Source organism: Channa argus, chromosome 16 (genome assembly GCF_033026475.1).
Source record: "Channa argus isolate prfri chromosome 16, Channa argus male v1.0, whole genome shotgun sequence".
Classification (NCBI taxonomy): domain Eukaryota; kingdom Metazoa; phylum Chordata; class Actinopteri; order Anabantiformes; family Channidae; genus Channa; species Channa argus.
In genome coordinates this window covers 10,006,405-10,031,998 of record NC_090212.1, presented here as the reverse complement: position 1 = coordinate 10,031,998, position 25,594 = coordinate 10,006,405, and the positions used below count along the sequence as shown (strand labels likewise).

Here is a 25,594-nt window from a genome sequence, read left to right as displayed (position 1 = left end):
CTGTGAAAAGGGATACATTAGAGTAAAAACAATTATTCTCAATCTTTTTCAATTTGCAGTGTGTGCATGTTTGTCAGTATGTGACAGCTAAGTGCAGCAGAAAAGTGTGGCATAATAAAATATAGTGAGGGAATTCTGGTACCTCATTGCTATTAAACCATGTACCTAACAGATAAATAATACCGAATAATTCACACCACTTAATGCTGCTAATGTCCTTGTTTATGGTACACATGAAGTGGTAACAGTGATAGCCAAGCTCTTACCTGATTTTCAGTTTAAGGAAAAAAGAAACCTTACACCTACATGTACAAAATATTTAACTTTCCAAACATTAGAGTTTCCATTTATGCTAGTCTGGGTTTGGCCTATATTAAACCTAAAAAAATATGTGCACTGAACTGAATATTATTTAAAATGTTATGTTCTTCATTTGCTTAAGGTTGTCTCTCATACTGGGATTTTTTTTTTACAAGTACTTCTGTCTTCTCTGTGTAAACAACATCAGTTGTTAGTCCATCCATAAGCAGCAATCCCTCTTCTGTTGCTCTTCATGAAGTTTCCTTTCTGTTTTCCCTGTTCCCCTTTGTTGTGTTCTTTCTAGATGGATATTGAACGTCTGAAATGTACTGTCCAGCCTTCAAAGCAAACAGAACTTGTTTCTGTATTTTTGTGTTGTGGATTGTGTTTACTGAGTTAAGAATGTTGATAACAGGAGGCCAGGCTTCCGATTTAATGTGAAGGACCTGTGAGGACTTGACAGCAATAAATAAAATGACTAAAAAAGATGTTTAAAAATAATACCATACAATACAGGATTTTGTCACAAACACATGGCCCTCAGATAATCTAGTAATACACTGCTATGAATGTGGGTTTTATGTTTTTTTATTATAAAAGCAAAAGAGCCTGTACATTGCGCATAGTATAACTGTCATTCTTATATATAATACTATTCAATAAGACTTAAAATTAATGCTCTTATTGATACAAGTCTAAATAAATACCATAAATACATATAAGATTGAGCCAAAGTTGCCCTGCAAATATTTATATTCACAGAATACAGTTTGCAGAGCAGGTCAAAGGAAATCAGTCAGCTCTTGGTTTGGTTGCGTGCGAGGGACAAATGGGTCTAAGCGTGGCAAATATTTCAAGAAAGTAAACAACACTTTCTATCTTCTCAGTAAGAGAAAATCATAAATGTTCACTTTTTCCCTCCTGTAGTGACGTGACAGAGACAGAGATGCATCTCCAGAGTGAAGTTTAAAGTTCATGACAATACTTCCTGTCTTCCTGATAGAGAGCCCAACTGGACTGAACATCCTGCCTCACCACCTGGGTGGGCAACTGAGGAACACGAGCAGACAGGTAGCTTCAAGACTGGTCAACAGGGACTACTAATATAGCTTACGTTGCTATGTCATGCCAAGGGAATGGAGACAGTGCCATTGGCTCGACTGCGGCTCCGAGTGTGGACGCTGGACTCCGTGAGTTCCTCACCGTGTTCCTCTTGCTTCTTGTCTACAATGGTGGCTAGGAAACGCAGTGTGATTGAATCCCACTCCTCTGGAAGCAGCAGGAGCAAGAAGCCCAAACAGATGATGCAGGTGGCTGTCAGGCGCACCACGCTGAAGATCACCTCGTGTTTCAACACATCTACGGCTATAGCAAGAAAAAGACAGAGAGGAACAAAGAGCAGGAAGGATAATGAGAGTGGAGAGGGTGGGGGAAAAACAAAAACAAACTCAGATTAATTACATGATGTAAGATAAACCACTGAAGTCTGGGGCTGTAAGGGATAAGTGAAGTAAATGCGGCTTATAATCAGCAATCCACTTTATCTTCTGTGTCTTTGCGATCTGGAGCCCTGGGACAAGTTATCGTAACCCAGTGACCTTCATAGAGTCCATCATGGTTACAGAAAAGAACTTGTCTGCAAGGCATTTAGTGTCGCCTTGGCAACCTGATCCTCCCTCAGTGAGCAAATAGGTGCACGTTTTCTTGAGGCACATCGATGACTGGTTTTGGAGGATGAGAGACTTGCTGTGTAATCTGTTTGCTACACTGGACTCAAGTGCTGACCTCTTTATACAAAACCACGGTTTGTGTGGCCATTTACTCATAGTTTCACAATCGGATTAGTTTCCATCGTAATCATCAGAAAATGTAATTATCAGTAAAATCTATAAAGTTAAGTTAAGTTAATCTGAACCCCATGGTAAAACCCTACCTGCATTGCCCGGCACACTGAGCAGTGTTCCTATAGAGATGAGAATGGGGTAGGTCAGTACAACACCAACGTGGACCAAGATGTTGAACACTGTAAAATATGTGAAAAAGTTGGAAAAGTTCAAATACATATTAGCTTTAGAATTTACCAATTTACAATAAGCCAAACAACAGAAAATGTATGGTCAACAAATCTGATAAATAGTTATTCATTCAAGTCAGTTTTGTCTGTGTCCAGCTTCTCAAATGTAAAGGTATTAGTATCTGTAATAGTAAACTGTAACCAAACAAGCTTCTTCAAGGTCTATACCGGGGATTTACAATTTATGGCCTAAACCACGTGATATCAATTAAAGATATTGGAGGATTAAACTATTAGTGTTATCAAGTTTTCAGGAATTTTTGATTTGTTTCTATCACCTAATATCGTGCTGTTGTTGGTTTTTGAAAATAACATGCCAACAAAGACAATGAAGAAAAATTGCTAATGAGAAAATATGGATGTGAATATTGTAAAATGTAAATGTTTACAGTAAAATTGGATGTAAAGAAATCTGCTTTAAAATTGTTTTATGAGAATGAAAATGCATTCAACATGTTTAGACCTCAAGGCTAAAAAAATGTGAGAATAGGGTGAGATGCACATTTAATAAAAAAAAAAAAATATTAATAATTTAGTAATTAAAATAATCATTAGATAAGGCCCTAAAATTATTTTAAATTGTTCGTTCATGGAAACATGTGGGTGAAGGTGACTTGTCACAGTTTCTCAGGGTCTACATGCACTCTCACCCAGCCATAGTCCTGCCAGTCCACACATGTATCCCCAAGGCAGTGAAGACAGTGAGCCCCAGTGCTCCACCTTGGTGAAGTAAAGGATGAGGGGCACACAGGAGATGAAGATGAGGTTAAAAAAGCCCATAGTGGAAAGAAAATGAGCCACTTCTCCAAGGTTGGCACTCCCCAGGAACATTTTGAAAAGCACCTAAATGTTAAATAGGCAATAGTCAGTTAGCACCAGTAATTATACATGCATTTAAGTTCAGTCTAAATAACAATCACAACCAGCTTTGCAGTCTGACCTTGTAGAGAGCTGATGTTGAGGCTGAGCCCACAGCTAAGGCCACACCCACAAATGAATCACCATGAAAACCATCAGCATATGCCATCATCACAATACCTGTGATGGCCATTATGGCTGCCACAATCTGGAGGTAGAGATTCAGAAACATCAGTTTGTATCTCGCAGAAGTAAGAAAATTTGCCCTTAATATATTGATAATTTGAAATGTCACACAGACCCGAACACCCATGAACCGATCCTTGAGCACGATCCAAGACAGGAGAAAAACAAAGGCCTTGTGACAGCAGTACAGAGCAGAGACATCAGTGGCGGTCAATTTCTTCAAGGCCAGGAGGTAAAGGTAGTTTGTGAGTGTCCACAGGATTGAGAACGGTGCTGTCCTCTTTACAAAAAGCTTAAGTGTCATTCCATCCTCCCCAAACAGCTTACTGCACTCCCTGAGAAATGCCACAGAAGACAGGAAGTCATGTCACCCTACCTCTTGGAACACTGTCTTTGTTTGTCTCTTCTAGTCCTGCTATCTGGAGGCTCATGCTTTGTGGATGGAAATGTTGGTTGCTTAGTTGTCGGGCTCCTAATGGACAGTAAGCTGGTTAAAAAGTTAGTTCCAACAAAGTGTAGCCTCTAGGGGTCACTGGTGAAGCTTTTACAGTGAACTGGATTTTTTTCTGCTTCTCTTCCCTGTTCTGAGTTTTACTTTAATAAACAGAAACACAATTATCTGACTAGTTCCCTTTATTTTACTCAATGCTGAATGTGCATGTCAAATCATATTATGCTATTTTATTTATTTTTTTGATCAAAGTGTGTTACAAATTATTGATTGTTTGTTGAATAGTCTTACCTTCCAAAATATCTAAGCAGTAATTAATTGCAAAAGTCAAGACATGCACCAGCACTTGGCTGATCATGTTGTCATAATCTGCTGTGCATCTTATGAGCCTTCACTGAAAAGGTTTGTTTTATATTAATGGGAAACTTTGTGCACTTTGAAATTTGTATATCCCATACATGTGCAGCCTTGTGCCTTTTCAAACAATGTCATCCAAACCTCAGCCATAGTCTATATCTCAAATAAGAAATACTTACAGAGTATAGTGCTCCATTAACAATATGATGAATCATTTTGACTTTTCAGGATCATGGGTGTCCACATTTTGTGAGCTATGCCCATAAAGTACACAGATGTGCTCATTGGCTCTCATATTACATCTATTACTCTGTTTAGCTGGGAAGTTTGTTTAGGCCCCATCCACTCTATTCATCAGCCCAGTGAGCAACAAGGAGCAAAAACTAAACATTTGAGGAGAAATAATGTATTAAGTACAATATAAAGAAAGAAAACATAAGCGACAAGCACTCATATTCTCTTACATTATTCATAAAAATCCATTTGTTTGTTTCTTCTTTTCTAATTTTTAGTTTCAATTTATAGACAAGTTACCTGAATTTCTGTATGGGGGTCTGCTTCTCTCGTGTGGTAGCCACATGTCCAGAGTAGTAGATGGGGAAGAAGAGGATGTTCCAGTTACTGCTGAACCAGGAGATGAAAAAGGGACAGGAGAAGGACTGGAAGGTCAGTTTGACCACCTGAGTGGTACCCACCCAGGAGGATGAGACACATAGCACCATCAGCAGACCAGCCAGTACCTTCAGAACTGCATTGGTACATGATTGGTAGGACCAGCTGTCTCCGCTGGTCTCACTGCCTGGCGTCTCTGTATGAGACTCTGAACCATCCTCTCCTTTCAAGAAACAAGAGGAGAAAACAGGGGAAAAAAGTTTTCTTGAGACACATATTGTTCAAGCTATTTTAGTATTACTTTGTATTATACATGCACAACCATTTACTGTCCTGATCAATCAAACTTCAGATCAGTCACACTTGTGATTCCTTAAATAGATTCATAAAGCAGTGCATTCTGTTCTCTCATTGTACAGAGCACAGAAACCTGATGCCTAGAAAGCAGGAGTAAATCTAACTGCATGACATCCCAGTCACCCCAGTTTATCTGTTGTTTTATTCCTGCTTTAAAAGTAGATAGATAGATAGATAGATAGATAGATAGATAGATAGATAGATAGATAGATAGATAGATAGATAGATAGATAGATAGATAGATAGATAGATAGATAGATAGATAGATAGATAGATAGATAGATAGATAGATAGATAGATAGATAGATAGATAGATAGATAGATAGATAGATAGATAGATAGATAGATAGATAGATAGATAGATAGATAGATAGATGCCAGTGATGCATGGTGGTTCTGGCCTGATGCCTTAATGGACTGCAGAAGTGATTGGTTTTCTGAACATTAACTGTGTAGTGCTGGATGCGTGAGCATTTCCTGAGAGAGCTGGGATCCATTCTTTACTTTTCACCAGTGTGATCAATTTACACCACGACAGGGATAAAAGATGACATGTGCTGGCTGTTTGCTGCCTGTGCTCTTTTTGCTAGCTCAGCACGTGAAGCTCTGCCATTTCCACCATGGCTACAGATAAGAGTGTCCTGCTAAAACACTGGAAGTTGCACTGGTAGTATCTCCCCTCTACACTAGCAGAGTGTCTCAGTGGTGTTCATTAGTGCATCGCAAAGTCTTTTGTTTGTCATCTGCAATGAGCCCTCAGCAGGAAGTCAAGCACAGTACAAGTGGCCCCACGTCACTGACGGTGCCGATGTCCTATGCTAGGGGATTGTACTGTATGCAAACAACTTATAACATCAAAACTTCGTCCAGGCAAATAATTTATGGTAACATTGGCAGCAAGATGCCACATGGTACCATCTAATGTGTTATCACCACCCCTGTTTACTGGCCAGAAAAGGAAGCGAATTAATATGGTATGGTATGGTATGGTATGGTATGGTATGGTATGGTATGGTATGGTATGGTATGGTATGGTAACCCTGGTTTGCCAGAAAGTTTGAAAAAAAATTGTACTTAGTTACTGTGCAGTCAACCATTGTTAATGAGTCAAATACTAATAAGTTAAAAACTATAAATGCCAGTAAAAACCTTTAGTATTTAAAAATTGTTCTCTAGTTTAATGCAAACTGTGACTATCATTTCAAAAATGTCAAACCTAAAAACCTCAATTAAAACATTTCATCTCACAGGATATCCCAGTTGGGAGCCAATGTGCAATCTGTAGTGAAATCAAAATTTTTTATCACAAACACAGTTTTGCTTCTGCAGGATCATCGGGGGATTTGGTCAAATTACATTTTGTCACAGCAAGGATTCCTAATCAACCTAACGAGCCTGGTGGTTGTTAACTGGAAAACAAAGATCTGATATATATGCATGACATAAGCAACTCTTTTAACTTTTTTTTTCTCTCTTTATCCACCAAGCACTATGGTTCGTGTTTCATGGCACCAACAAAACCTACAGCTTTTAGTATTGGATAAAGTTCCTTTGTCCAGAGGTAAACGCCACTACAGGCTGATCTTGTGCCAAGATGCAGTAATATTATAACTCTACTATTCTCCCGCCTCATAAAAGCAGCTCTTGTGGCCAAAATTGTATTCTCATAACAGACAGTGTTATTGCTGACTAATATTGTTGCTAAAAAGATGCAGTGGAAACACTAATCCCTGGCATACACAGACTGTCACCCCGGTATTGCAGAGAAAGACGTGACTAAAGCAGAAAAGACATTTTTTGAGGTCAACTTCAGTCAACAGGAGCAGTACTTGTTTAGAAAACACCTCAAATAAAAGATTAATAGCAGCACCTGTCACAGCTAAATTGTTTCATAACTATGAGCTTAGGGATTTCTTAATGCAAAAATGACCAGTTTTGGTTACACTGGCATTCCAAAAGTTTCTGTAGTTAAAATTTGAAAAGTAAAAGCACACTGCCTGGCCAAAGAGTGACCACCGGGATTAAGAGCTTGAGAGCTTCCACTGGATAATTACTGTAGTAATAATATGTTTCAGCTGACAGCAAGTTTTCCAACCCTAACTGATACAATGAATAGTACCTGAATATACTTAATGATCAGGTTTTTCCATCACTGGATTTTTTTTTCAATGGTGGTACAGCCATATTTTAAGATGACATGTGATACAAATTGTGAAAGAGTGGTTCAGGGAACATGAGACAGTGTCAGACATGGACTTGCCGCTTTAACCCCAATGACAATCTTTGGGATTTTCAGACTCTCCCATAATCAATACAACAGCTTCGTGAAAAATGAATGCAACCTAGGATGAAAATAAATGTTGTGACATTCCAGAAGCTCATTGAAACACCAAGTACCCAAAGCTAAAGGCAATCCAAGGAAATATTAATGTGTGACTTGGGTAAATAGTCTGCACTTATATAGGGCTTTCTACCTTTTGGCACTCAAAGCGCTTTACACTGCTTCTCATTCACCCATTCACACTCACTATCACACACACACTCACACACTGATGGGGGAGCTAAGCTATGCTGCTATGCAGCTGGCCAACACTCACCAGGAGCAACTAAGTTGGGGTTCAGTGTCTTGCTCAAGGACACTTTGACATTTGACCAGAGGAGCCGGGGATCGAACCAACAACTGACCACTCTACCTTCCTGCGCCAGAGTCGCTCCTAATACAATGGTAGTGGCTTTTGGGTGGGTAGTGGCTGTAGCTCCGTTGGTAAGGCAGTTGTCCACGGATAGCTGATAAGTGTCTCTGGGCAAGACACTGAACCCCCAACAACCCATTCCCATTCCCAGGTGTGCCGGTCCAAGCCCGGTAGAAATTGGGGAGGGTTGCATCAAGAAGGGCATCCGGCGTAAAAAAACCAAACTGTGCCAAATCAACACGATGATCTGCTATGGCGACCCTGACCTCATGGGATAAGCCATAAGGCCAAAGAAAATTTGTATAAATGATATTCAGAAATGCAAATGCATCTTTACAATACCTTTAGAACACCTGCCCTTAAAGACTAAATTTAAAATTGTGACACGCTGCTTTCCACCTTTGACAAACAGTGTTCCACAGCCTTAGCACTAGTGGGAAAGGCAGGTTTTTAAAAAGATATAATCCTGCAATTCTTAATAAAAAAAGTATATTTATATTCATATATCCAATACCCAAGAGCTCAGTTTTCTATTGTTTAATACAAGTCTACTTTAAAGCATTAACACGATGTGTTCTCTTTACAGAAATGACAGTGTTGCAACAAAATCACTCATTACTTCCACCCAATAACAAAACTCATCCCCTGTGTGACGCAGTATGCTGCTGGAGCCCCACATTTCAAGCCATCCTGCCACTGAGGAGGCATGCTAGTGACATCGAAGGATGGAGCCTCTTTCTAATCCTGTTTGAACTTCACAGTCGCATATGCAGTGCTAGAAAGACTTACAGTCAAACAGCATTATTTCTTTATCTAAATTTAGTCAGTTACCATTGTGTGCTTATGATAATACTTTGACCGACAATATCACTATGTGACCTCTGTCATAAACTAAAACGTGTAGGCATTTGGATAACGTTCAAGACTTTTAGGTATGAGGATGTAACAGATCGGAGAGTAAAAAAAGGCTACGTGAAGGTGAACAGGAAGAACAGATGTGAAAGCAGCTTTCTTGGGCATGTTTGTTGTTTTTTGTCTTACACCCGTGCTGGGTCACACAGGGCAGCCAGAAACAAGCAAACATATGTCGCTGCTACAACCGCAGTTCATGTCCTATAAAGACATTTGGCAGCGCAATGCTTTAATGAAACAAATGTGTTTTAATGTCATCTAGAGAAAATCTGCTTGGCTCCTTGCTATGATGAATGACAAACTCCAAGTACACTAAATGCCACACACTACAGACTTAAGTACACGGCACAGTACCAGTATGTACACTTCACTGCACATGATGCTGTATGGGACATCACCTGTCAAAGCTAAAAAGTTCTCCATACTTTAAAGTAGCATGTATATGTAGCATGTATGAGTACATACCTCAGATTATGCTAACACAAATACATTATGTGCACACAGTGTTTGTTTAAATGGCCTTTGCTTCCTTCAGTTTACCTTCAGAGATGGGGCAGGTCAGGACCTGAGTGCTGTACGAACTGAGAGGAGCCACTCGGGCTGAGTGCTTCTTCATCCTCCACTGGGGGCACAACACACTGTCTTTCCCTGGGAGGTGTGTGTATGTGTGTAAGTGTGTATTGTTGTAAGTGTGCCTAGGCTGCTACTGCACACTCAGCAGCTCCTCCTGCTAGCTCCGTGCATCATCAGACTATTGACTCCTCCGTTTCTTCTTCTTGCTCTTGATTGCCCCCTTCTCCTAGATTTCTGTCAACTCTTCTGTCGTCTTCCACTCCAGTCCTGACTCTGCGGTGCTCTCCAAACCAGCGCTCTCAGTTGCACTGGTGCTCTCAGTCTGCCTCTATCTCTATGTCTGTCTGGATAGTGGCACAGCTCAGTGGAGATAGCTCAGTGGAAGTGCAGTGAAGTGGAGACTATACTGTTGCACTGTCATACTGTGATCCAGCACTGCTACTGTCTCCAAGGGAGATTGAGCTTCAAGTGTGTGTGGCATGGTGCAATCACTCCCCTTGTCTCTTTCCATCCTCCCCCTCCTCTCGCTCTCACTTACTTTTCCCCTCCTCTCCTTTGCTCCACAAATCAGCAGCTTTGTTTGGAAGGTAACCAAGCAGCCTGGAATAATTATGCTGCGCTAGCTGCTGCCCCCTCCTTTCTCTTCCACTCCTCTTTCTAACTGACCAGTCTGTCCTCACTCCATCTTCCTGTCTCTCTAGTTATTCTTATCTTCTGTCTTCCAATGACACTCTTTCTCTTCTTGGCACATCTCCTGCTCTTCACTACTCCTTGAGAGTCCGATTATTGGAAGAGCTTTCTCCTGTTGCCTCCACCACTGCATCATTCATCAAGTGAGCTTTGTAAATGCCCAAAACTATGATGCTTGCACACCACACAGATACTTTTACTGTCCCATAGATGTGAATTATCTTATACAATGTATTATTGTATGTACAGGAAGGATGAGAAGGTCTCCCTTCCCACACAATCCTTGCATCACTACTACAGTCTGCAGATCACAAATAAAATATATGATAGTTCCATATTCCACAGAGATTGGATGTAGAGGGCAGTCACTGCAAAAAGGAATGCATTTCAAAATCGGTGTTTGCATTGTACACCAAGTTTACATCCAACTGCAATATCAAAAACTTGTCTCGTGGATGTTGTTTCAACCCTAGTTAACTGTGATATACACTGGCTTTGTACTTGTGGAAATAACAAAAACAAGAAAAACACATTATAGTATATTGTCGTTACAAGCCTCTGCATGTGAATACTTTCTGCACAAAAGACTCCAGGTGTAGAATGTGACATACTTAGATATAACTATTTTCAGTGTGTAAGTTTCACCATCCTATTCTTTCACATTTAACTACCAAGTATTGTACAGTAGCTTTTACACAACCAAATTTGATTATATTGGTTATATAGATGCTTTTATATGCAAAACTTGGAAATTGCCAAAATTTATGCTGACCAACAGTAAGTATTTCTAACAGCATCTGGATTAACATTAAAACGTACATTTTCAAATCTAATGTTGCTTATAGCCAGTTCCATCAGATTCAGTGAAGTACTGATATAAAGTATTTATAGCAAATAGTTTATAGGGTTATGTTTAACAGAAATTGCCATTCTTGTTTAAAGGGTCTAAAAGAAGCCAAATAGCAACAACTTTCTTGATAAGTAACCATACCACAAACACATGGTACATGTGGTAAATGAACAAATAACCAAATAACAACATATAAGCATGTTGGAGCAACTTAGGGAGATGCAGAGGCATCAAAAAGGTAGGATTGTAACAGCAGTGTAATGTCAGCTTACTGCTACTGCACTGTCACAATAACCTGTGTGAGTGGACTTTACAAGTTACTTTACAAGCTGAGAGGCACATGACTGTAAAAGGGAAGTTGCCAATCAGATTTTGTGCAGGACATTTACTGTAATAGTGCATTTTTACATGAAATAGTTACATTGTGATGGTGGTCCTTCAATAAAAACATACAACACGTTTTCCTTCAACGTTGCAAAGACAAGGGGAACCCTCTCGTCAGCAGCCAATGTGGACCTAAGTGAGAGGGTCATTCTGGGCCATGTGAGTCAGCCTTTGTGATGTGGTCAAGAGTTTCCATCTCAAAGAAGACCCTCCAGCCATTCTATCTGTAGCTGTGGTTGGACTACCTGAAGATTTAATGGACCTGAATATTGCTTGGGCTTTTATACCAACCGCATATCAGTCTCTAGTGTATGTGGCCTTGCCGCCTATAATATAACTGTAATATATACTATGCTATGCAGTGCTTACCAGTATAATCAATAGTAGCTAATCTAGGAACAGTAGCACTGTGACCTGACACAGACAAAGTACTCAAAGGAAACACGAAATAGAGTAAGTGTAAAGGCGCTTTGTTTAAGTCGGTTAGTTAAAACACAAAATTAGGGCAGTATTTCTATCGTTGTATCAGCACCACTCTGAGCCCCCCTTTCTCTGTTTCTACTTTCCAATGCTCTCCAGTGCTCATCAGCCAAATCCTGGCACATCTACAAAAAGAATAGCAGATCAGTCAGTATTTCCCTGTGCATTCTTTGGGCTATGCAAGAGCAGAAACCAGCCCAGTTTTAGTTTGACTGGGTGTTACTAAATGAAAAATGCCGAAACACACTCCAGGTGCACCACTGTCATTTATTTGTGTCAATGCAGAATTCAATCTTAGTGAGATGGTTAAAATATTGTTTTTTTTCAGAAGCATGATGTAAGTAGGAATGAACCTCATGTTCTCTCAGTGTGACAAAATGAGTGCAACACTAATGTAAATGCAATAAGTTATGTGGAAAAAATAGTGTGTGTGCTTTAAGGTCTAAGGATGAACTGGGACTATCGATCCCCTGGGACGAGGAGGGTTAATCCTAAAAATAGCCTTGCTGATGAATGGATCCGGCAGCTAGACAGGGAGGGGACAGAAAAACTATCCAGTCAGCAGAGTCCAGGATGCTAATCACTATCAGATTAAGAGAAATACCTGGGGGTCAGGCGATAAAAAGGAATACAGCTCAGTCGTCTGTTGTTGTTGTATAACTAGTCTTAGCTCAGTCAGTCACACTTTCTTTGTCCACACTACATTTGATCAGATTATCACTGTTTAGTCTCTCAGCTTTGTAACTAAACAGCAAAGGACTGTACACTCTTCAGGATAGAGTAATAGGCTACTAGAATTGACCAGCATCACTAACTGAAGCCTCCAAATTGCTATAAAGTTGAACAAACAGCTCGCTAAACAGGTTTCATCAAACAATCATCATGATCTTTAATGACCTAGCTAGATACTGCACGTAATAAACTGGGAACTGAGTATGTATATAACACAATGGCACTGCTGCGTCACAGATCAAAGCACAAAATACTACAACATCCCCCCACTTTACCTCCATAGCAACAGCAGGTCTCCCATGCACACTGATGAACTCAACCCATTCAGACTCTATTGTTATTTAAATAAACCAGTGCTCCTCAGTTTATGCTTCTAGGCCCTTTGTCTTTAGCACCTCTCGGTTAATCATTAATCATCTCAACATGGACCTGGAGCAAGGAAGAAGGATGACAGATGTGGATTCTTAGCTGAAATGGGGACAGGACATCCCCTGAATAAGGTTCTGGCTGTCAGATGAGGTTGCACTCATTAGCTCTCAACGGTAGACGGAAATATTGGAAAATGAGGACACCTAGTGGTCGACTTGATGGACTACATTAGAGGTGCCTGGGGACAGATATTTCTAATAAATTAGTTTTTTTCTCAGATCACTTCACCCAGTTCTTGTCATGCACACATTTTCAATCTGATGTAATGTGACAGTGGTTTGCTGCTCCAAATTACTATAACCCATATTATAGTAATACATAACAACTGCAAAAATAAGGTTGAATAGTTCAGAGACATCACTATGGGCTGTTTTATTGGGCCCATTTCTCCTGCAGAATCTACAGTAGTTCTGACTCCTACTGACCAAACTCTCTGTTGATTATGCCCAGTGACTGGATTATCCTATATTATTGGATTATCCTGGCAGCCCCCCTTAGGGCAAAACACCTTCCAAATAATGGGTGCAATATTTCTCTATACAGGAGTTTTAAAACTGCTCACCTTTACTTCTGCCACTGTACTAGTAGTACACATACAGTACTACAAAGAATGACCACTAGCACAGTAGCATCTAAATTTTAATTCTTGTCAACTGCAGTACCAGTTAGTTTGTTGTATGTAGAATCTCAGGGATGCATATCAAAGCCTGGGCCCATGAAAACCAAATTAACTGTGTGGCAGTTGAACAAGATCATTTTTAAAATTGACGGAACTACATTTTGGATGCAGTTTCTTGCAATATTTGCTATTAATATATTAAACGAGACACACTGGATAGTAGTTGTGTGGATCAGTGCTTTCATAGTAAGTTGTGCTATAAAATGTGTTGTTAATCTCTCCATTATGATTTGTAAATAGAGGTAGTAATTTGAAATAGTATACAAATAGTATACAAATATCCACTCTCTGGTATGTTACTGGAGGTTTTAGAAGGTCCTTTTATTGTTGTTGTTGTATTTATAGACCACATGAGGGCAGTGTTAGGCTGCAATCACAACTTTAATTGTAGAACAGCACTCAGCATGATGGAAAGGCTGTCTGAGACCCACACATATTCTGCTAATATATTATGTAATATTGCTTTTGGATTACAAAAACTTTCTCTTAGAAAAAAAAGCAGATTGCTCGGACCAAACAAAGACGCTTGACATGCAGTACTACACCATGTGAGCAATTGCACTGCAGCACAGATGAGCAGTTCAGTGGAGGAAAATTGCCGCCATTACTTTCAGGGTTTTTCTGTTCATTCCCAGGAGCATGTGAGACAAACAGCACTCCAGGAGTTGTTCAGGCAAAGCTCATATCCCATTCGATGCTGAGGTGGTTAAAAATAGCACTTAGTGAGCGAGCATGGGAATGGGACAGTCCAAAATAAGTACATGCACATACTGTACAGAATGTTTGAGGAATAAAGTGCAGATTCACCTGCTGTTAACACTAGCTATGAACGGTTTCGAAACTGCAATGAGAATTACAAACTAGTACCAGGCACGAATGGATTCAAAAGCAGCCTGTTGTCTTTGGATATCTCTCCAGATTTTCTCTGTGGACTGAAGTGCATATGAAAACAGGGTTCATTGTCATAAATGGTTGACTTTCTCTGTGATGCCAACTGTGAGCAACACAGGCACAGTGCTGAGTGGACTGATACTACAAGTGCCTGTCATCTCTCCTGCACTGTACCTATTTACCCAGTGGGGAACATGCCAACCCTACAGATTTTCTAAATAAGCTATTCAAAACAAGATCTTCTGCTTTTCCTTTTGGCTGTTCCCTTCCAGGGGTCGCCACAGCAAATCACGCGCATCCGTCTCACCCTGTCCTCTGCATCCTTTTCTCTCAAACCAACTAACTTCATGTCGTCTCTCTCTCCTGGCAGCTCCAACCTCAGCATACTTCTACCGATATATTCACAGTTTCTCCTCTGAACATGTCCAAACCCCCTCAATCTGGCCTCTTTGACTTTATCTCTAAAACATCAAACATGAGCGGTCCCTCGATCCTATCCATCCTTATCACTCCTAAAGAGAACCTCAACATCTTGAGCTCTGCTACCTGCAGCTCTGCTTCCAGTCTTTTCTGCAATGCCACTGAGCTATTCAAAACAAGATACAAAGCAAATTATTGTAATTGTTTTCCAAGAGATGCTGAGGAAGCATTTATTACACACACACTGCTGTTGTCTGAGCTAGCAGCAGCCAAGTAGCAGCTGTTGAAATGTGCTGTCCCTTTTACGAATTACAGTAACATTTCAGTTTTCGCTTTTGCACTTTTTTATAGTTGTGCTATTTTCTACCCAATTAAATTTTGCACCATGCTTGTTCATGGCATGGTATTTTTCTTTTCCATACACATTATTTACTAACTGTACAGTATATATTAAACCCAATGTAGATCACAATACCCCTCAGAGGCATCTTCTAATTCAAAGCAGATGGCGAGTGGCAATAATAACAAACTGGCAAAAGAATCTTGCTAAATATATCATTACCCCATAGGCTTGGCAAGATGACTGTTCTATTTACATGCTCCTTTGTCTTTGTCACCCTTTATGGAAAATATGATACTCACCAGCTTGGGGGATGTGTGATTCTCAATCTAAGTTTATATCTGTGTAAACAAAGCAAAGTAAATGAATGTCACACTTTCAGGCAGAAAGAAGCAGTCAAGAAAGTGCTTTTAACGAAAACTATCAAATACGTTTGAGTGGAAGGTGGGGGTCTGCCTGGCGTGACAAACACAATACTACAGATCGGATATTTTATCAGACAAATGGGAAACTAAAAATGTTTTGTTCTCAGCCCTACTCTTGCAATAGTGGTGTCCCATCAGACTCCGTCCTCGGCCCTCTTTTGTTTCTAATCTACTTTCTTCATTGGTCATTGCTACAGTCATTATAAGCAACTCTATATATCCACCAAGCCTGACTCTGCTGTCACGTACCTGTCTCACTAACTGCTTAGATGCAAAAAAAATCTTGGTTTGCTTTAAACTTTCTTTGGCTTAATATTGATAAGGGGTTCTCCTTATAGGTGCCAGGCTCCAGATCCATCCTTTCAAAGGTTGATACCTTCTTGCTTCCCATCGATGGATTTTCTTTCACCCCTTTTCCTGAGATTAAGAATTTGGGTGTTTTCTTTGACAGCATCTTATCTTTTGGATCCCATATTACTAGTATTACAAAAACGTCTTACATTCATCTTTGCAACATTGCTTGCCCTCGTCCTTCTCTCAACCTGCAAAGTACCTCTATCCTTATACAGTCTCTGGTCACATCCTATTTTGACTTCTATAATTCTCTTTTATGGAGTACCTCACATGAGCTTCTCCATAAGCTTCAGCTGGTTCAGAATTCTGCCACTCATATCATAACTCGGACTCCATCCATACAACATGTCAGCGCCACTCTGCAACAGCTCCACTGGCTCCCCATCAAATATCGTATTGATTTCAAAATTCTTCTCCTTACCTTTGTAAAGCCCTTCATAACCTTGTTCCACCGTACCCTTCGGAACTCTTACTGTCACACATCCCTTCTGTACTCTCCGTTCTTCTACAGTGGGGCTTCTTTCCATACCTTCTGCACGTTTGACCATGGCTTCTACAGCATTTAGTTGCACTGCCTCTTGTCTCTGGAAATCTACCAGACAACATTTGTAACACAGACTCTTTATCACTTTTAAAATCATGTCTTAAGATACAGCTATTTGAAATTTCTAACTTTTATCTAACTAGCCTTTTTAGGTAGTCTTTGTCCTTTAGGTAGTTTTATTTCTTGTTGTACTCTGTTCATACTGACTGTTTGTTGTTAGTTACTGTTTGCTGCTTTTTGACCTGAAAGGCACTTTTAAATCTTTATAATAATGTATTCTTACTTATAATACTAATTTCTAAAAGAATCAAATATTCCTTTAGCCCTGTAGTTATATGTCTTATCTTAAATCAAGACATTACACTGAATATCCAAGAGTTATACAGTAAAAATTCAAAACAGCTGGATTTGGAGCATTTTTGCTTGAAATAAAACAAAACAACACAAAACAATCAATCCTCTATCAAACACCAATTCTCTGGCTAACTAACAAATTAAGTAAATAGCTGCTGCAACTGCATTGGGAACGACACTTTTTTAAGATAGGCCTTTCACAGTAATGTGTGTTGCTTTTCACATGCTGCATCTTTCACTAGTAAAACAAGCAAACATTTAAACCTATCTGATATTTTAGAAAAAATATCAAATAGCTATGAATTCTGTGTTCTTATGTCAACCAAAATGACTCACTTCTTCCTGGGGCTACAACTGCCTTCTATATTTACCATAATCTGTAAAAATAAATAAATAAATAAAACATATCACATGAATAAACATGCTTTGTTTAGTTTAAATTTTAGTGTCAATAGTCCTGTTATGATTACATGATACTGCTGTTGTTTTGGAGGTCATCAAACTATTAATACTATTGACCCTGTTTTTTAATTTAAAGTTTCTTCTTGTTAATCAGGTATTCTTTCAAATAGATTAATCTGGACGAGTGGGTATATTCTCAAATGAAAGTGTGTGATTGCTTTCATGGTTAATCTACTGCATCTGACACCCTTGATAAACAGGAGGTAGTTAATCAGAGACAGGCTCATTTCCTTTTCCTCAGCCTCTATCTGCAAATCCATTGAGGTGCTCTCAGCTCATCCTAAAGAGCCTCAGCTGGAACTGTTCTTGATTGAAAGAGACCCTATCTGCGTACTCACATTAAAACAGGCCTGTCAGAGTAATGCCCCATTTCTCAGAGTGAAAGGGTTCAGCAGTTAGTTTGGGTAGGAATGTCATAGCGTTGGGACAACAGCTTTTTCTTCCATGTGTATTTCTAAGTCACGAGTTCGTAGTTAAGCTTTTATGTAACAGCCAGAGGGAGATGTTGGGGAGCTGGCGTGACAAGTCCAGTTCAGTTAGGCTGAAATGTATCAGCATCAGAATCTTAATTGACTCACATATGGATGACAAAATTAAATTTTGAGGCATTTATTTATCAGTTTATCCCTACCTTTAATAATAATGATGAAATAATACAATGTGAGTAGACCAATTATGTATCAGAGGTGAGAGCCTGATTACCTTCTTGCTCTGCACATGTTGATTCATTGGGCCATTTGTAAAACCTCCAACTAGCTGCGTGCAGTGCATTGCCATGATTGTTCCTTTGCTCTGTTGTAATCCCACTGTGACAGGCCATACTTTAACAGGACTGGAAAGCAAGATTTTAGATTGCGCCTGAACAAAGTGCACCATCAGCTCTGTCTTCCAATCTCAGCCATTGTCTCCATGTCAGCAAAATTCCGGAGTATTGCTCTACCAATCACAACCTCGTTGACAAATGGAAATTATGGTGAAGCTTAACAAAGTGAAGCACTGCCATATCTCAAACATGTAGCTGACACTATGTATATCACAGGATCAACTGCTCTCCCTGTCATTTGGGAAACTATCGTGTGTGTAAGTAGTTGTACACTTTCACCATTGTGGGTGTTTGATCATAGAAAATACTTTAGGCTACAGATTAAATCATTAACTTTGAAATTAATTTTGAAAAGAGCAACATCATTTTTGCTTGGCTGTGTAATTACACTGCCTGATAGTGTTACATTTGTTTCTCTCTCTCTCTCTCTCTCTCTCTCTCTCTCTCTCTCTCTCTCTCTGTGTGTGTGTGTGTGTGTGTCTCTGCGTGTGTGTGTGTGTGTGTCTCAGTGATGGATGGGCCGCTCATCACCTAGCCTCCAGCTGACAGTGGCAGTGATTGACATCATCCTTCTCCATAATAGCCATAATAAAAAACATTTTTTCCTGGGTTTGCAGTAGCAGCTTTTGCTTAAATAAAATAAAAAGTAAAATGCATGCACAGAAGATTTGTGCGCTGTCATCTTATTGACTGCATAACAACATCCCCCCATGCACACACATTTCTCCTATATTATCATAAAATCCTGTTCTCAATCATTCACACTTGGCAATAAAATGCGTGATATTGTCGCACCCACTCATCATCCCATCAGTCTACTTTTTTTTGCATCTCTTCACTCACTTCTGTGACTGGAGTATCCCGGGTTGTAGCCGTAGTAGCCGGTGATCCTCAGAATCCGGTCCTCTATGTCGTGCACCCCGTTGGCTGTCACTTTGGGGCCGCTGTCCATGAAGACTGCGCGACTGCCATCCGTCCCTACCTCCGTCCCCGGCAAGTGTGTGTTCTTCAGGGGCTCTAGCCGGATGCAAGGCTGGTCTTCACTCTCCAAAACACTCTCCGTGCTTGTCATTGTAGGTCCGAGCGGGCACAGATCAGAAGAGAACGACAATGAGCCGTGATCACCATGCGTGAGATCCTCGGGGCTGCCTCAACAATTAGCAGACAAGAGGAGGATGCCCAAATCCACTTTCGCATTCCTTCAGTGGTGCTCCTGGACGAAGAGCAAGGTTATCAAACTCCAGGAGCCTGTCAGACATAGAACACTAGGGGGCGTGTCACTACTATCACAGGCTTTGCATTTGAAATAATTACACAGAAACAAACTTAGCTGTAGTCAACATTGTGCTCACAAAAACAAAAACAGAAATATTTAATGGTGTTTTATTTATTTTATTTATGGCACCTCTTAAATGCTCAATGAACTAATGTATTTGTTGTTTTCCACAAGATACCTAATGGTGTTTTTTTTTTTTAATAATATTTCTACACCTACATTTATATTTATTTGTTTAGACAGCAGAGCCCTGCTTTGGCTTTAAAAGATGTGTTCACATTTGCCAAAGTCCATGTGTCCAGTGTGTGTTAAACCAGCCTTGTCAGGTATGAACACACCCATATGAACACTGAAAAACATTTAAGATGCCCCAAGAGATACCTTCAATGTACATATGTGTTGGGGAGCAATGTCCACTGGAAAAAAAAAAGTAAAAATCTATGTTATGCATGAGTTCAATATTAAGTTTTAACCTTCCGAATGAGTCACATAAAAATCACATTCTTCCAAGGTCAGACACGTGATTTGTTTTACCTCATCACTTTAAGAAAGCATCTATTTCTGGCCATAATAAACATGATAAGAAATGATTACGACCTGAATTTTGTTTCAAGAAAGACTTGGAAAAGTTTAAACCTGTCCTTTAAAGCACATAAAGCACCATTCCTCTCATACTTTAATTTGACTATTTTTTCTTCTTTTTGAAGTCTGTCCTATTGATCTAAAAATGCTCCTTTCTCAGCTAACATTTGTCCTTTACAATCACTTGAATAAACAGTCCCAAAAAATGCGTAAAACTAAAATAACTGTGCACATTAAGTAAAGGTTAACTTTCATTTAACCCCACATAGCATCAGGAAACATTTTGTGAGACGAAATGTTTTGTTTTCAGCATCTGCTTCCTTCTGGTCTCTGATATCTGTGGACTTATACTGCAACTCTTAGTGACTCAGTTTCCATGTGTTTTTTAAAATAATGTATCTGCTTTAGTATAAATGTGGCATATGTTTGACTCACACACTGGTTTACAGCTATTGACTCCTCTCTACACATGAATGTTTTTTGTTTGGCACTTTCACTGCATAACTGTATACATATATACTGTGAGTATAATGGATAACAGATTATGAAGTTTCTTCACATTCACATTGTTCACATGCCATACCCAACATGTTTTTATTATTATTATTATTATTATTTCCAGCCCAAATCCTTCCTTCAGTTGGCCACAGAGTTCTTGTGCTGTTCGAGAGACGCCCCACTCGACTCAATCCCCCCACTTGCAGATGCTTTGCAACAAATATTCACAAAACTGCGCTCCAAATCCAATAAGGCAAGATGCAGTATTTTTCTGTCTCCCCGACGCGCCTCTTTCCAAGTCCTCCACTCTCTGTGTGAAATCGATTCCCAGTGTGTGGAGATTTTGCGGCCCTGTTGGCATTGTTGTGCAGATACATGCTGGGGTTTATGATGCCCTTGGATGCAAGAAGTGCTTCCTCCCCCTTTCTTTCTTACTGAACCAATCTCCACCTCATGTTCTTTTGTTTCACTTTCTTTGTGCTTGAAAGCACTTATCGTCCGCATTCAATCCACGGACAGCTTTGTGGCTACAACAATGAAATGCTAATGCCTGGAAAGTTTCTCCATGCCTTTTAAGAATTGCTAATGTATTATTGGACATTTTCTTATAAGTCTGCACTGTCCAAAAAAGTTTTCTTCAGTCGCCTACTCTTCTTGTGGTTCTTTACAGTTTTGTATACTTTATATATGATTTAACGTAACATAAACAGCTACTGTATTAGAAGATTAAGAATTTTTATTTTCGAACAGCTTATGATGCATTACCAAGATTTTGGCTCCAATTGAAAATTGCTCTTTGACAGCACTGAGCTCATTAAAAGCGGTTTCTGCCATAACCCACATTAAGAAATCAATTTATGCATGAGCTGTGACAAAGCTTGTTTTTAGAATTTAAATGCACATGCTTCCAGAGTTGACTCCAACACCTCTATTTTTCACAGGACACATGGCGTAGATATTAGATGGATATACTGTACTGTAAGTCAAGTGATCTCCATAGAAATAATTCAGTCCTTGAAGCAATATTTTCAAAGCTGCTCTGAAGATCCTTGTATCTCCTTTAGTATAATTTGGAGCTGTCCCCCAGCAATAAGAAAGGGATGAGGCTGACTTCAGTCTCAAACAACATGATTAGAATTCAGAGCATCACCAGACAAGGATTCTCCATGCATGATGAATATTGTCTCACCTTCATCTAATCCTGCTTCTTTCATTTCAGGAGAATAAATCAAAAGGTCTCAGCTGAAATCTCCAATTATCATGTTCATTAGATCTCTTGACATTTCCCATTTTTGTTTTTAGTTGAGGTGTGACAAGGGATTTCTTACTGTACAGCAGGGCTTATTCTCTGCAGCTTGTAGAGTTAGTGTGTGCAAGGACTTCTATATTTAGATCCCAGATCAGATTTTTGATGCTGAGACATGATGTGTTTCTGGACATTTACCAAATGAAAACTTGACCATTACAGACTCACACTAATAGCTCATTGATTATTCTCCACCGTGCCTGTGGCCGGTATTCAACCATAAAACATAATCCCCTGTCTTAGTGGAGTAAAGGACACACTGAGGAGACAATATGTCCCATGTGACTTCATCCCAGGCCAACCCCACCACACCAAAACCTCCCACAGAGGATCAGCAAGTCACCTTAGAGATCAGTGACCAACTCCCCAGCCACCTGCTGTATAAATATTCAATGTGCACTAAAGATAACCTGGCTCGTGCAGTGGGGAGAGAGAGAAAAAGGGCTGTTCGGCAGAAGAGGGGGTTGTCATTTGAAAATAGTGAGCTCAAATGTGGCTGCTTTGGCCTGCAAAGGTCATATTTGAAAGCTTGGTAAGTAATAACTTTGATCACCGGGCTCTGTGCTAATCTATGGCTTTAATTATAGAGAAAAAAATGGATGTACAATAAAAAAAATAAACAGTCATATTAGGGCTAATTTACAGTATGAATAAATACATTTTGGGGCAATGAGTGTGTGATAATGCCAGAATATAATATTTCCTTTCTTACAAAAGAGGTGATTCTCTCTTGCACAATATAAGAGAGTGTTGATTTTACATTCTCTCTTTATCTATTGTGGCTGTGCAAAATATAAAATATCAAATTGTCTTCTGAAGCTTGACATGACCTTCCTTTGTTGTCTCCATACAAAGTAAAACATGTTCATCTGCTCCTGAAGCCTCACAGAGCATGAAATTGCCTACAGGATTTTTGTTCCTCCTCTGTTTTCAGCAACAAAAGTTGATTTGCCTGAAGGAGGCAATAGCCAAATCAGTATGCTTGCTCTCTTTTATGGACGCTATTCGGCATATAAATAAAATATACAATGACCCTAATGCATTTTTAAAAATTCACAATTCACAGGGCTTTGCCTCTCTATCAATTCACTCCCTGTTATGTTTCATGCCTGTTTCAACATGCTTTTATACAGTACTGTATGTAAACTATGCAATTCAAAATGTATTTTGGAGACATGCCACTAGTAATTACAGTCACTGTACATCAGAACCAGCTGACAATGAATCTCTGTAGGTCTACCATATAGCTTCTACTTCCAGCCAGAAACGTTTTTCCTAATGAAGGTCCATTTTTTTAAAGGTCAGGATCTTCATATGTGGCCATGCATTGTCACAATGTTTTAAACATGTGGTTTGTACATTTAAGAGAAATTAGCCTTTGGCCTTGCACCATGTAGTTTATTATACAATTTACAGTTTAATATACTAATCAAATTACTGTAAATGTTACATTAACATTTGTAATACATTTTCATCTCTTCAGTAACAGATCAGTTAGAGCCATGAACACAATGGATATTGTCCTTTTACTTTGTCTGAAAGGGTTTCTATCCACCTAGGCATGCTGTTTGTCAAGTGGACCAGATACTGTTCTTTTGTGTGAAGATTTCATTTGACTTTGGCATTAAATAAACCATATTTGAGTAAAAAACTACACAACAATTTAAACCTCATCTAACATTATCACCATGGCCTCATGCACATGTGCATCATTCTAACTACACTCAGCAAAGGTATTTCCTTGTTTTTCTTGATGTCCTGCATCCAAAAACAGTGGGGTCAGTGGTTTGGCATGTTTTCATGGCAGCTGTGACTGTTTGTGTGAATAGGTGAATGAGCAGCAGTGTGCTTTGGGTAATGATAAGGTAGAAAAGTGCTATACAGTATATATAAATACCACATTGTGCTCAATCCAACCTCTGTAATGCAACTGTTTTTTTTATTCTTTTTTTTTTTAATTAGCAAAGGTGATGCCCCTCTGAGTGAAATTTAGCTTGGTTTCACCTGCACAATCTAGGGGATGGCTGCTGGAAATTTAAGATCGCTGGAGGTAAAAAAGTCAAAGCCCTAGACGTAGCTTTTCTGCATGCTCCTTCCCTTGTCACTGCAGTCGGGATGATGGATTAGGCTGCTAGTGTGAGGGGGCTGAGGAACAAGGGCTGGATGACAACAGCAGAGACAGGACATTTGGTCTGATTGACCAGATGGGATTGTGAATAATGTTCGCATCGATATTTGCTTCGGTGCTGTCACAGTCTCACCCGCTCTGAATTTAGATTAGTTTGTTTATTGTAACAGATGCTGTTCAACAAATTGCATCTAACGATATTTCATTTCCATTTCACCACTGGGATGCTGACAGAAACATGACTGTACATAGAGAGAAACAAGCAAACATGTGTATGCTGAGTTGTTTTAGAAAAAACAAAAAAAACAATTGTGGTACCTCTCATAAATAGGGCACCAAGGCACCATTTGTGAAGAGTTGGGTTTAATGTTTTTTCCTATTAACCATCAAGTCTGCAGCTGTGAATGTTAATAGGTCATGAAGTAAGAGCAGCATTTGTTAAAGCTAATAGGTTGTTTCTGAATGGATTTTTGTAAAGACCAAGATCAAACCATTCAGTCTAGAGTTTTTACATTCTCATAAGTGGCCATAAGTGATCACATGTAGGTGTGTAGACTTACTTAGACCACGTTCCACTCCACAGAAGCGTAATATCACTGAAAATGTGCATTTACATTAAATATCCTATTGCCCTTCATGCTGAAACAAGAGTGGGAGAATACAGCCACACGTGAAACTAATTAGGTAGGTTCATGGATTGGGTAGTGAAAATGTTAACATTTGTTAAATAGCAATTTTAGAAGTACAGTTTTGATTGATGAGATTGTTATTAGTTTGGTACACATTTGGCTGTAAAAAAACAAGCATTGGCCAAACCTAAATCATAGTGGTACAGTCTGGCAACCATACATTGCACACTGTCAAAGCATTCAGAGGATGTTAAGATGTTTTACTGAATGCTGAGATATTATATTTATTATTCTTGCAGCTGGAAGGTCCCTGGTTCAAATCTACCTGCCGCCTGCTTCCTTTCTGAGTAAAATTTGGACTGAAGGATTAACACTGCAACACAAAGTAGCTTCTTGAAGCCCTGTGTAATAAAACTATCAGGTTTCCTATATTTTGTGTTGATCTAGTGCCATACACACTCTTTACCTATCATTTAAATAACGTCTTGGTTTCTTATCAGATGAGCTGTAATTCAGCATGAACCCTCAATCCAATGTGCAGCAGTTGACCTGGTAAATTTTGTGATGATAACATTGTAGTTTTCTGACATCTGACATGATACATCGACCCAGTTACAATAGACAGAAGAGATGGGTGTCTTACTTTAGCTCCACAGGCAGATTAATGGCCTCACTGAACTACAGCCTAAAGCTACTCTCCCCATGATCTATGCCTATGATCTAATGTGGGTGGATATCAGCTGGGAGGGTCAATTCTCAGAGTCAAACTCACTGAACTCTTATGCTATAGAAGCCCGCTGACACTCGTAATTCAAGGTCGAGATGGGTATTGACTGGAAGATCTATTAAGGGATTTGGAAATTCTCCCCAGAGCCCTCTGTATCCGCCTTTGTCATTTGTCCTTTAACGAAGAAAGCTGTGGGGGGGATGCCATTGTTTTAGCAG

At 39.5% G+C, this 25,594-nt stretch overlaps 1 protein-coding gene across 3 annotated transcripts; it reads right to left on the bottom strand.

Moving 5' to 3' along the window:
• Positions 1-872: 872 nt before the first annotated feature.
• On the bottom strand, positions 873-19,478 carry slc35f4 (solute carrier family 35 member F4). 3 transcript variants are annotated; one of them, XM_067479437.1, is made up of 8 exons: positions 19,074-19,478; positions 16,469-16,639; positions 4,761-5,061; positions 3,534-3,753; positions 3,315-3,440; positions 3,025-3,217; positions 2,234-2,323; positions 873-1,665 (listed from the first exon to the last, which is right to left on the bottom strand). In XM_067479437.1, the coding sequence occupies exons 1-8, from the start codon at positions 19,300-19,302 to the stop codon at positions 1,424-1,426; spliced, it is 1,572 nt and encodes a 523-aa protein (XP_067335538.1). In that variant the 5' UTR covers positions 19,303-19,478; the 3' UTR covers positions 873-1,423. The 3 variants fall into 3 exon arrangements, with proteins under 3 accessions (XP_067335538.1, XP_067335539.1, XP_067335540.1); XM_067479438.1 differs by lacking the exon at positions 16,469-16,639; XM_067479439.1 differs by lacking the exons at positions 16,469-16,639; positions 19,074-19,478 and adding an exon at positions 9,341-9,862.
• Between the last annotated feature and the right edge of the window lie 6,116 nt (positions 19,479-25,594).